The sequence below is a fragment of the Papio anubis genome, chromosome 11 (genome assembly GCF_008728515.1).
Source record: "Papio anubis isolate 15944 chromosome 11, Panubis1.0, whole genome shotgun sequence".
NCBI lineage: Eukaryota > Metazoa > Chordata > Mammalia > Primates > Cercopithecidae > Papio > Papio anubis.
The window spans coordinates 42,026,404-42,040,160 of NC_044986.1; the positions used below are offsets into that span (position 1 = coordinate 42,026,404).

The 13,757-nt window shown below is 36.4% G+C and overlaps 1 protein-coding gene across 5 annotated transcripts in view; it reads right to left on the bottom strand.

The window, feature by feature from the left end:
- TNKS2 (tankyrase 2) overlaps positions 1-13,757 on the bottom strand; it is a 66,562-nt gene that overhangs the window by 31,607 nt on the left and 21,198 nt on the right. For 4 of the 5 annotated variants that reach the window (XM_003903991.3, XM_009214962.3, XM_021943473.2 and 1 more), the window contains 6 exons: positions 12,528-12,594; positions 7,747-7,933; positions 6,546-6,667; positions 3,893-3,984; positions 3,726-3,804; positions 845-1,016 (listed from right to left, as the gene is read on the bottom strand). In XM_003903991.3, coding sequence (XP_003904040.1) covers positions 845-1,016; positions 3,726-3,804; positions 3,893-3,984; positions 6,546-6,667; positions 7,747-7,933; positions 12,528-12,594 — 719 coding nt within the window. The remainder of the gene's footprint in view (positions 1-844; positions 1,017-3,725; positions 3,805-3,892; positions 3,985-6,545; positions 6,668-7,746; positions 7,934-12,527; positions 12,595-13,757) is intronic. The other variant, XM_021943472.2, reaches the window with a different exon arrangement.

Below are 13,757 nucleotides of genomic sequence, written 5' to 3' on the forward strand. Positions count from 1 at the left end.
GACTGTACATTCTATCACTAGCCAACTGCATAGGACCAGTGTTATTATCCCAAAAACTGACAACGAAATGAATGTGTGATATATGGGGGAAGTAATGGGAATCTTGAAAGCAGTCTTGTAAGTTCACAGTTTTGGCAGATTCCAGGAGGTTGCATCAATCTGCTTTCATCTGTTCAAGCAGTGTTTCTCAAAACTTGGTTCCCAGAACAAAGGCATAAAAATCATCAACGATTTACTGTTAAAGACAGAAAAGCTTGATCTATTACATTTTTCTCATCTGAACTTTCAGATGTCAAAGCTACTGCATTACATTCTAATAAAGGTGGAGATGTACACAAAAAAACTTTAAAATTTATGGGACCAGATCTCTGGGTTGAAATGTTTCATCTATGCCAAGGGTGTAGATATTTGATCTAAATATTTTAAGATGTAATGAATATGAGTGTACTCAGTTGTTAAATGTTTTAATAAGCCAGAGAGTTGGCTACCTTATACAAACTCTACCTCCCTTGAATACGTAGGATCTAAAAATTCCTTTCTTTAAAAATAAATAGCCACCATTTTATCTTACTCTTAAAACTTTCTCGATAAAAACTTGAAAGCCATCTATTTAACTTCATAAAATGTGCAGAAAAATGCTACTGGAACAAAAATCGTAATTATCACTTAATGACACTTGGGGACTGAAGATATTCAGCTGATTAAAAGTATAATAACCTAAGAAGAAATAACCAAAAATTCTCAAAATTTTTTTCTTATTACCAACTCCTACTATAACACCTGATATGTGAAAAATTTTTAAAGGTTAATTTAAAACAATTCATTTCATGGAAACATATACTACCTTGGAGGAGTTGCTGTACGTTTTCATTTCCCATCTGTAAAGCAGTAAAGCCCTGAAGGGATATAATGTTAGGATCACACCCATAGCTCAGGAGTAGGCGGCAGGTTTGTAGATGACCACAATAAGCAGCTCTGTGTAGAGAAGTCTGACCAAGATTATCCAAAGCATTAACCTTAACAATGCAGAAAAAACTGAAGTTAGCCTGCAATGCAAAATTTAAAACCATGCAATCATGTATTTGACACTTTTTACTACTTTTAAGTCTCAATTCTTTTATGAGGCCTATTATCCAATGCCAAAGCAAGTATTTTTGCTCCAATCTAGAGAATAAATTTACCAATTCATGAAGGCTACCATCAGAAGGAAGACCCAATTTTGGGTTAAATGTGAGATGCTGAATAGTAATTGTGTTTATCATTAAAGCATTCACAGATTCACAGATATTTAGAGCTAGACATTGCCTAAGAAAGTTCAACCCATGTATTTTTACGGATCTCTAAAGTGTAGAAATGTAAAGATTAACCCCAAGATAGACAACTGTAACAAAGCCAAGATAAATTAGCATTAAAATGCTTATTTCTATTGGTTTAATCTTCTCCCTTATTTATTATGTAAAATATATAGATACACATACTATGGAATAGTCACACAGTGGAATCACTCAGCAATAAAAAGGAACCAACTATTGATACATAGATGAATCTCCAAAACATTATACAATGTGGTAAAAGCCTTACACAAAAGCATATATTTTGCATCATTCCATGTATGTCAAGGCCTAGAACAGGCACTTTTATGTCAGAAAAAATAAAATGGTTATCTGTCAAAGTGGAGATTGCCTGGGACTGTGCATTACTTCTGCCATGAGATAATGTTCTGTACCTCTACAGGAGTTTTGGTTATACAGGTGTATGTACTAGTCAAAATTCGGCAAATATGCGTTTAAGATCTCTGCATTTCACTGCATTCAAATTTTACATATAAAGAAAAACTGTAAACAAAGATTAAACTCTAGTTGATGTGCATGTGGAAGTATTTAGGAGGAACAGTCTGCAAATTACTTTGAAATGTGTGAAAAAATAAGATATTGGTGGATGGAGGGAAAAATGGAAAGATATGTAATAAAACACTATAGTAAAATGTTAGTAATAGAATCTAAGTGGTAGGAAGGTATTCTCTGCAAAATTCTTTTTACTTGGTTATATCTTTGAAATTTTTCACAGTAAAAAAAATCACCTGTAAAACTCCACCAACCTTATCCCTACCTCCCTGCCTTGGAAATAATTATTCAACATAACTAAGAAATTAAGTTCCTCAGTAATCAATCCTGTGGACAACAGTGTATTTTGAGACACTGACCTATTCATACTCACGGAATCAGATAATATGTGAATGGGAATATAATCAAGATCTCAATAAACCTAAAACTAGAGTATGAATAGCTAGGTTCCATGCTTACAGGGCCTGAAAAATTGATTTAAAATGCTCAGAACAATCAAACTGTTTATTCACATACCCTAACTCGCTGAAATGTGAAAAATACCCACTTAAAAAAAAAACTTTATCTGGGTACCACTTTATGTTAGGATTAGGGTGACCACTTGTTCTGGTTTGCCTAGGACTTTCCTGGTTTTAGCACTGAAAGTCCTGTGTTCCCAAAAAACCTCAAGTCCTGGACAAAACTGGATGGTTGGTCATCCTAGTCAAGATTGTTTCATTGAGTGTCACAACCCTAATTCAATATGCATCCAGATATTCTTCAAGTAATGTACCACAAGTACGAAAAAAGCAATCAACAAACAGTTATAGAACAGAGAGACAAGATATGCCAAGCAGTCAAGCAGATATAAACTTTATTTTATTCAATAATTTACAATAGGAAAAATCAAGATTATACATTATCAAGAATTCCCCCAAATCAAAGAGAAATTAAGACACAGAGAGGCAACACAAAAAGAAATTAAAGAACTCTAAGTGGTTTCTTGAATGAATGGAAACTCAAGAAAGGACAGGTAAGAATAAACTATTCTGCAAATTTCATTTATGGAAGGGCCTCAGAGGCCATCCAAGGAGAAGAGCGTCTATTCCTTTCTCCCTTCATCTACAGCACATCTATTCTTTCTCTGTTATAGAGTATACTGAATTTCAGCTAAAGATTTTGTTTGAATGAGGCAAGGATCTGTGGCTAAAAACTGTAAAAACTGCTGTATTAGGTGACTACTGTCATCTCTTCCAATCTGAGATAATATGTATATCTTTTACTGAGTAGTACTTTTAAAAGTTCCTGGGTAAGAGATGATTTCTAGCTTTGATGAAAGCATATCTGGTGAATAAAATGCTTTGTGCACAAATGCCAACTAAAGAACAGCAACTTATCAACATGGGGAGCTATTATGTTTTTTGTAAAATTATTTAAATAATATATTTCCTTCCGTTCAAGTCCTTTGACTTAGTTACAGAAATAACAGAGGGTAAAAACAAAAACAAAAACGAAAGCAAAAGAACGGTGATTGGGGTAAATAACAGAAGTTATCATGACAACCAAGAATTAGAAGATATGGGTGAGAAAAGACGATTAGAAAAGATGATAGGTCGGAAAAGTCCTTACGGATAACTATGACCTGTGGGCTGTGGTTAAAAGGAATGGAGGAGGGAGGACATACAGGAATAATGTGTGTCTGAATAAACCCATAGATGTTCTAGCAAAAATTAGATATAGAAAAGGTTACCTGCAGGACAATTCTTAAGCATAGTAATCTATGCTTAAGGGAAAAAAAGTAATACTCATGAGAAAGTAAATCGTTTAGGAAGTCAGGCATTTCACCTGCTAAATAAAAAATAACTCATTGGATTACCAAAGATTACCAAAAAGGAAGTATACCTTTGCTTCATGTTTCACCACTACTTCAACAACATCATTATGAGCTTTCTCAGATGCCACGTGCAGAGGAGTCAAGAATCTTAAAGAGAAAAAGTCAGCCAGACAGTGAATATATTTTCCAAAAGAGTAAAATCTCAATAACATTAAATTATTAAATGTATACTTACTCTTTCGTCTTTTCATTGATGTTTGCTCCTTTTCTTAGCAACAGTTCACATATTTGCTTTCTTTTGGGATATGGAGATGCAGCAGCACAATGCTAAATAATTTAAATTGCAGCATTAATCAAGGACTATACATAACTGATTTTAAGAACATTCGTGTTTCCCATCAAGAACTATCAAGTAGTTATTTAATCTTTTTGTTTTACTTTTGACACAACTTTGCTTTTGACTTTTGGTTGAACAGAATTGCAACAATTACCAAATTCTGACAGGGCCTGAAAATCCTACCTATCAGATAATATCTATTATTAAATATTCCAATCAAACTTTACAGTTGTCCTGTATCTTTGAAAAAGCTATCATTGGTGTGATGAAAACCTTAATGTGACCAATATCCTTTTCAAAACTGTTTCCAAGTGGCACTGTGTTGATGCATTTTAAATGTTAAGAAAACACCCCAAAGGTTGAGGTTTCTTTACATGAAGAAATAACAGAATAAAGCCGGACGTGGTGGCTCATGCCTGTAATCCCAGCACTTTGGGACGCCGAGGCAGGCGGGTCACCTGAGGTCAGCAGTTCAAGACCAGCCTGGCCAACATGGTGAAACCCCCCCTCTACTAAAAATACAAAAATTAGCCGGTTGTGGTGGCATGCGCCTGTAATCCCCGCTACTTGGGAGGCTGAGACAGGAGAATCACTTGAACCCAGGAGGTGGAGGTTGCAGTGAGCTGAGATCATTCCACTGCACTCCAGCCTGGGTGAGAGAGCAAGTGACTCCATCTCAAAAAAAAAAAAAAAAAAGAAATAACAGAACATTCATCAGTTCTGGATTCTGTTTGGTAATAGCACTGATGGAACAGCTGATAAGCTGAGCAGTACTTATATCTCTCTCAACTAGTTGCTTCGGCAGAATAAGGAGCATGCATTACCTCTTTGCAAAATCAGTGGTGGAAAATGATATAATCTGGAGTTTGAGGCTGCAGCATCTCTATGTATGATGTATCCAGGAGGAAAGGAGACAGGAAGTCGAGATTTGCCAGTTATAAGCCTAAGCCTAATATCTGCATAACAGGTGTTCAATAATGTCTGAATGATACATGACTAAATCAATGTATATATGTTAAGTTAAAACTGAAACCTGAAAACCTACAGAATAAAGATTCTGGGTAATTTTTCAGCTAAGTTGCTCTATACATCTAAAAACACAATACATATGAAATTTGTTATTTGATTTTAACCTGTTGTTAATCATAAAGTTTATCGGATCCTCATGACTTTGCTGCAGATCCATTCTTTGATGTTGTCGTCACCAAAATCATTCCTTTATCCTAAATAAAACCAATTCTAATTGGACAACATAGTTCCTTTGGTAGGTTAAGGGTAATCATCCCAGGACATCTATTATGAGAGCACAGAGACTGGACATGGTTTTTTAAATACTTTTTTTTGTTTTAAAATCACATCCACCTCAAATTACACCCTGCTTCTCTGCACCATCATGGAGCAGGGCCTGTAAATCTCTGGGAACCTGTAAGAAACTGCTACTGCACCATAACCACTCACCAACACATCTCTTAGTGTGTTTTAAGGTTAATTACAAAAACGAGTTGCTTAATAGTAGTATGTATATTTAGGGGAAAACAACACGTAGTATTAGCTTTTCAGACCAGAATTTTCCATGTTAGTCTTTCCAAGTTTCTTTGTACAGTTTTAATGCTGTTGTGGTTTTAATTTTGTACTAGTATTTCTTATTAGTCTACAGCTTAACTATTTTTTTTTTAAATTTAGATGTTTCTTACACGCAGTAAAAAAGGTCCAAAATGCTTTACAGGTAGGTTTCTACATAAACTTCATAGTTTACATTATGACATAAGGAAGAAAACTTATTATAAAAGATATTAGGTAAGTAAGGCTTACCATCAGTTAAATCTGCTTCTACACACATTAATTTACTTATCTTCTCTTACCCGAAGCACATTCTGCAACTCATACAACAGGATTTACTTTCTTCCTTTTACATTTCTACCTTTAAGTTTTTTTTCACCTTTCAATTTTAAGGTAGCCCCTGATTTTACCATTCGCTCTCTTACCTTTTATCACGTATCCCTATTAGCTCCCATTCTTTTCTGTTTTTCCTTAGGCTTCTCTACTCACATCCACTTTGTCATAGCTCCACAGTTATTATTACCTCTGTCAGGGAAGTAACCTCTAAAATACTTTATGCACATTCTAGATTTAATTTTGAAGAAGGAAGCGACTACACCAAGTGTTTTTATCTGGATGGTGGTATTTATTTTATTTTTCATTATTTTCATTGGGTTCCAAAATTTCTAACTTAAGCATTCATTTTTATAACCTCTAAAAAAGCAAACGATATGTATCATTTATGATAATAAAAGCATTACATATAATACATGCCAGAATCTGAACAGATTTTTTTTTTCTGGAGATTCTCGAACTGATAATAGCTTGGCCTTCTGCAGGGTGAGGCTGTCTATTTTTTGGCACTGTTTAAATTTTTAAAAAATATTTGTATAGGCAGTAATTTTTTAAAACTACAGACTCAAAAAAATGCTAGTTCTAAAAGTAGGATATTATTATTAGTTTAGCACGTTCTTGGTTATTGTATTTTAAAAACTTAAATCTGAAACATTACCAATGCTGTTTCATGTGTTTGAGGATGCTTGAAATTCACCATTTCCAGAGAGAGATGTTTTTTGATTCGAGTAACATCAGCTTCTCGTGCAGCCTGCAGCAACGAGTGGCCTTTAAATTCATCTAGACGAAGAAAAAGCATTTATATCTATAACGAGATCAAATTGAAAAGGCTTACCTAAAAGATACCTAGTATTTTCCTTGAAATTATTTTCAAAATAATCTTCCAATATAGCCAGATTGAGGCTCTAAAGATATTCTCCAAATTTAACCCCTGAAAACAGGCAGGGGTACTCCAGTTCCCCTCAGTTATGGTGCAACTGTATAGACATATGGCCTCAAGAATGTACACAGGTTTAGCCCATGGCAGAATCATGGTCTGTTCTAATTCATAATTCATTTTGGGATATCTGGAATACTACAATATATTCCTAGACCAGAGAGGTTTTAGAATTTTTCAAGCACAAAATTTTTCTCAGTAAAGAAACAGTGATCTCTACACTGACATCATGGCTATAACAGACAGTTTTGCTCATACCATCAGGGAACTGGGAACTAGACAAGTTGGATATTTGCAAAAGCCACCTATGATGATGAAAAAATAAAAGAGGTTTTCCTTAAGATTCTCTTTTACTCATCAGACTTGTGGAACTACCAATTATTCTTTATTATTCCAGGATAATACAAATCCATTATAAGTTGCTTATTTATATGCACTAATACCATATCCAAACTAGGTGATTATTTCTCACTACATTTACTTCAGCTATAGACAGAAAATCAAAGAACTGGGGCCAGGTGCCAACAAATATTAGATGTTAAGATCTGGAGGCTGTTTACAAGATGGCAATCTTATGAAGCTGTAACTTCACAAATTCATAAGCTTCATAGATTAAACAGAAAAGTCATATCAAAGATGAAAACCAAATGCTTTCATTTCAAAGGCATACCATCTAATAAGTCTAATACAGTACATATAAAAAGCACATAAGTTGACTTGAAAAAATTAATACAAACATATTTTATTTTCATAGCATCTTAAATAGAAACTTCCAAATTATTAAATATGCTAAACAACATGGATACCCATGGCTAAGAAAAATATTCTATTATTTCAACATTTCTAAAAACAAACAGGAAAGAAAAAATGTTCAGTTTATTGATATAATATCCTACCTGAACATTCATAATTTTATACTCACATGCTAATCTTTCTTTTAACTGTGGTGTGGGAGCCAGGTCTATAGCACTTTTATTGTGACAATTGAGCAGCGTTGGGTCTGCACCATAACTTAAGAGAAGAGAACATACTTCAACCCTGTTCTTAGAAGCTGCCTCATGAAGAGGAGTGAACTGCCACAAGTCCATTGCATTTACACATGCACCATGCTGGAGAGCAAAAAGCATCATATATTTAACGTTCAATTTTCTAAAGAACTCAGAATTATTAGTACTGTGTAATTTAACATCATACAGCTAAAACAGGTTATGTTCCCAAAGTTCACTTTTTAAGCCAATTATTTCAGAATGAGTATACATTTTTCCCAAAGGAAAAAACAGTAGCTGATTGCTAGGCCTACCCACGAGGGTCTACTTAACTTTTCTACTTTTAAGAACAGTTAAGAATGAAGCTTTAGATTAAACCTGCATCTTTTCCAAGAACGAATTCTCCTCTTGAGGGATAGCTGACATACAGTGAAACACACAACTTTGATGAATTCTGACAAATGTATATATCTGTGATACTATCACCCAAATCAAGATATAAGACCCTTTCATTACCCCAGAATGTTTCCTCATGCTCCTTTTATAGACAATTCCTGCTCCCATTCTGGCCACATATGAGATATATCTGTTCTTCAATTTCATAAAAATGGAAGAATATAAATTTCTAATGTATGTACTTCTTTGTCTAGATTCTTTCATACATATGTTTCTGAGATTCATTCATGTTGTTGCATAAGTAGTTCATTTTCATTGTTGAGGAGTATTTCACAGTATAGATACACCATAATTTGCTTATTTATCATCCTATTAAGGGACATTTGGACTGTTTCTAGTTGGCCGGTTGAGTATCTCTAATCTGAAAACCTGAAATGCAAAATACTCCAAAATCCAAAACTTCTGAATACCGACGTGACGCCACAAGTGGAAAATTCCACACCTAACCTCATACACACAAACTTAATTCAAGCACAAAATTATTAAAAATTTATACAAAATTATCTTCAGGCTACGTGTATAAGGTGCATATGAAACATAAGTGAATTTCATGTGTAGACTTGGGTTCCATCCTCAAGATATCTCATTACATAGTATATATGCAATATTCTAAAATCCAAAAAAATCTGAAATCTAAAACACTTCTAATCCCAAGCATTTCAGACAATGGATAGTCAACCTGTGTTACAAATCAGCTATCATAAACATTTCTTTATGAACATATACTGTCATGGTAGATATAAGTTTAACTTTATTAGAAACTGTCAAAAGAGTTTTCTAATGTGGCTATAGCATTTTATACAGCCACCAGCAACATTTGAGTTCCAATTGCTACATATCCTTGCTAACACTTTCTATTGTTAGACTTTTTAATTTTAGCCGTTTCCAAGTACTGGAGTTGGCTAAGCATGGAACACTGAAGCCATACTAGTTTAACCAATCAAACACAAATTTCCTACTACAGCATTCAACTAAGGTGAACCAGCTTCTTACACTTTCAATATTTTCAACAATGGGGAGCTAATTTGCAGCCAACATGGCTTTTTATAGTTACCAGAGAACTTCTGTTGTTAGAAAGTTTTCTTCTACATTAAGTTAAAATATGCACTCTTAACTTTCATCTGTTTGCCTCTGGAGCAAAAGCCATCATAAAGGACACTCATCTTTTATATCAGATGGTTTCCACTTATTCTCGTGGTGGCCCTCAACTAAATATACTTGAGCTTAAAAAATTCATTAAAAAATAATTGAGGCCAGGGGCAGTGGCTTATGCCTGTAATTCCAGCACTCTGGGAGGCCAAGGTGGGTGGATCGCTTGAGCTTAGGAGTTCAAGACCAAACTGGGCAATATGGTGAACCCCTATCTCTACAAAAAATAAATTAACCATGTGTGGTGGTACCACGCCTGTAATTTCAGCTACTCAGGAGGCTGAGGTGGGAGGATCACCTGAGCCCGGGAAGGTTGTGGCTGCAATGAGCCATGATTGCGCCACTGCACTCCAGCCTGGGTGGCAGAGTGAGACCCTCTCCCTCTGGCCAAAAACAACAACAACAACAAACAAAACCAAGAGCCTAAAATCATAGATTCCAGTGTGGTTTGGGTGTGCAGAGTACACTGCATCCATGATTATATTTGCTTGCAATACTATTCTACTATTGGCACAAAATTATGACAGCTTTTTAAGTTGTTATATTACAATTTATACTTTGAGTTAATGGATCATTTAAACACTCTGTATTATTGTTTAAATTAAGAAGTAAACATCAAAGCATTTTCTCCTCTCCCATCTTGTTCCTGTGCGACTTATTTTGTGAACTTAAGTGTCCCTGCTGAGCCCCATTATATTTAATCTTACTGGCTTCAACCAAAGCTTAGAGACTGGTGAGATGGTTTTGACCCTTGATTCTATCAACTTGAATATTAGTTATCCTTCTCAGCTTCATGTTAATCTGCAAACTGGGTAAGTATCCCTTTTAATTTTTTATCAAGTCAACCATAAAAGTGTGCATCACAACAAAGATAAAGATAGAAGCTTCAGGCCCCACTGGAGGTTCCAACATTGCCTTCCAAGCAAAGAAATATCAGTCAACACACTGCACAGGGGTTTAATTAATTATGACTCTATCTGACATAATTTTTCCCTCCACTCTAGCCAGATCTGTCTGCTTGCTTCCTAGTATTCAGAGACTATGAGGAAGAATGTTAAGAGAATTCCCTGTTAGTCTTGTGCCTGTTAGTGCCAGACCTTCATTATTTGAATGCTTTGCCCAGGGATCATGTCTTAGTGCCTTCCATGGCTAGCAAATGCCCTGGTCATGGAAAGCAGTCACTGGGTGTTTGCTGTTAAATGCCAGCTTCTGCTAGCCAAACTATTTAGGCAAGTGTTGCCAATTGACTCAGCACTGCTCAGAATCTGCATTCTCAATCCCTATCTACTTGTTTTCTCCTGACTTTGCTTAACTTTACTACCCTGGTAACTATTACACCCTCACGTTAGCTAACCCCCTCTGTAGGTATGACCTCTAGTCGGCCTTTCATTCTTATTTAGTAAAACACTAGGTCTTAGGAAAATACTACTCAGTTGTCTTTAAGTCCCAGTGCAATCTGTTTGATGTTTCATTCTTATCCATAACAACTTTCTAATGTTCTGCTGCTGGAGTCAAGATTCAGTTTTATAAGAAGTAAAAGCATTACTCTCACAAATGTGTAACACTACAGCCACATTATAAGTTTAATAAGGTTTATATGCTACTCAGAGTATCTAATTATTATTATAAAGTTGTTTCTACGGGAAAATGTATTTCATAAGACGCAGGCCCAAAAGGAACCACAGAGGCATTGGAAACAAGCGTCCTCTTTCTCTTCCCATAACAGCTGCAGAGAGTGGGGAAAAGTACTGAAGAGGTAGAATGGGTGCAGGGTAACAGAAGTTAAAGGGTATGGGTAACATCCTGGGATCCACTCCCAAGGATAATATATATCTTCTACTCTCACCTAAAAGGGATCAAAATAGGAAGTTTCGGGCTGGGCTTGGTGGCTTATGTCTGTAATCCCAGCACTTTGGGAGGCTGAGGCGGGCAGATCACCTGAGGTCAGGAGTTCAAGAGCAGCCTGGCCAACATGGTGAAACTCTGTATCTACTAAAAATAGAAAATTAGCTAGGCATGGTGGCACATACCTGTAATCCCAGGTACTTGGGAGGCTGAGGCAGGAGAATCGCTTGAACCCAGGAGGCAGAGGTTGCAGCGAGCTGATTGTGCCACTGCGCTCCAGGCTGGGAGACAAAGCAAGACTCCGCCTCAAAAAAAAAAAAAAAAAAGTTTCTTGCTAGTCTTGGGAACCTGTTTGTTAAACAGTTGTTGAACATACTGGAAGAAGTGAACCTTACCAAATGGGCCTGCTCCAACTCAAAGTACAATTGGCAAATCTTGCTATTATATCTGGTGGTTTTAACAAAATATGATTCACTAAAAACTGCTTCTTAGAGTTTTGAAACTTCACCTTTAGCTATAAATTATGGAATCACTTTATCTGCTATTCATTATTATTATTATTATTATTTTTTGAGACAAGGTCTCACTCTTGCCCATGCTGGAGTGCAGTGGTGCGATCTGGGCTCACTGTAACCTCCATCTCCAGGGTTCAAACGATTCTCCTGCCACAGCCTCCTGAGTAGATGGGATTTCAGATGATGCGTCACAAGATGATGTGTAGCAAGATGACACTGCTACTTTATATTTAAAAACATATAGTATCCAGGCTGGGTATGGTGGCTCATGGCTGTAATCCCAGCACTTTGGGAGGCCGAGGCAGGTGAATCACTTGAGGTCAGGAGTTCAAGACCAGCCTGGTTTCACCAGAGATGGTGAAACCCCATCTCTAACAAAATTTAGCTGGGCGTGATGGCGCATGTCTGAAATCCCATCTACTCAGGAGGCTGTGGCAGGAGAATCGTTTGAACCCTGGAGGTGGAGGTTGCAGAAAGCCAAGATCGCACCACTGCACTCCAGCCTGGGCAAGAGTGAGACCTTGTCTCAAAAAAAAAAAAAAAACAAAAAAAAAAACCATATGGTATCTCAAAAATCTCAAAGCAGTCAAATGCTGAGCTATCAGTCACCTATATTTTATAATGCTTATAAATACTTCTACTTCTTTAAGCACTAAGAACACAGAAAATAAAAAGAAACCCAGATACACTAATGTATTTCAAGTTACTCTACATAACTCCAGAAAGTAAATAGAGAGTACAAGAGCACTAACCTTGACCAAAAGTTCAGTTACTTCATAATGACCATAAGAACAGGCATTGTGCAATGGTACCAGATCACTACAATGAGAAGGGGAAAAAAAATCCTGTTTTAGTATATATTTCTTAGGCCTACGGAAATTTATAAATTAAAAAGTATTTAATTACTTAAATAGCAAGTGGATTATGTGATGTTCTAATAAAAATGTTCAAAATTTAGTAACATCCATTTGAACCCTAAGTCCTAAGAATTTGAACTCCCAAGTCTCTTTCAAATCTGTCTTCCTTTATACTTCACTGCTACTGCCACTGCCTTAGTTTGGGCCTGTTATTTCTCCCTTGCACTACTGAAACAGCCCCCACTCCACTTTATCCTCCAAGCTGAGGCAGATTTTTCTAAAAGGTAAGTCTGATGTAGTTACACCTTAACGCTGTGCTTTCAAGAGATGGTTCCAACTTATTAACATGGCACACACAATTATCTGACTCCCTCTCTAGGCTTACCCTTCAATAATGATATGCTAAACTTATAGTTCCCTGTATGTCTCTACACATACTGTTCCCTGGGTATAGATTTCCCTCCCTCCTTTGTTCTGGATCATTTCTACATGTCTTTTCCAGACTTAGCTCAAATACTAGCTCATTTTTAAAACTTTTTTGAGATCCTTAATAAGCTGAAACCCAATTCTTCCATGATGGGAGTGGAGGAAGAACTTTCTCTATGGGAAGATACAGTGAAACTTTAAAATCTTGACTTCTATCTTTAAGCTTTTCCTTCTCCTTTGGGATCACTCACTAATATGCTGCCACAGCCACCATCATGCCAGCCTCTGGTAAGGGATGGTCACCTGTGATTTAGTCTTTAGTTCTACGAGTCCTCTCTTGAAAGGTTCATGGCTTTCCTTACTATTTTTGAATATATGATTCTTCACTTGCCTGAGCACCAATTTTGTTCCTAACCACCTACTAGATGCTTCCACTATGTTCCTGTATCATCCCATTAAACTAAGTGTTCTAGGCCGGGCGTGGTGGCTCACATCTGTAATCTGAGCACTTCGGGAGGCTGAGCCAGGTGGATTACCTGAGGTCAGGAGTTCGAGCCTGGCCAACATGGTGAAACCTCGTCTCTACTAAAAATATGAAAATTAGCTAGGTGTGGTGGTGGGTGCCTGTAATCCCAACTACTGAGGAGGCTGAGGCAGGAGAATCACTTGAACCCGGGAGGTAGAGGTTGCAGTGAGCCG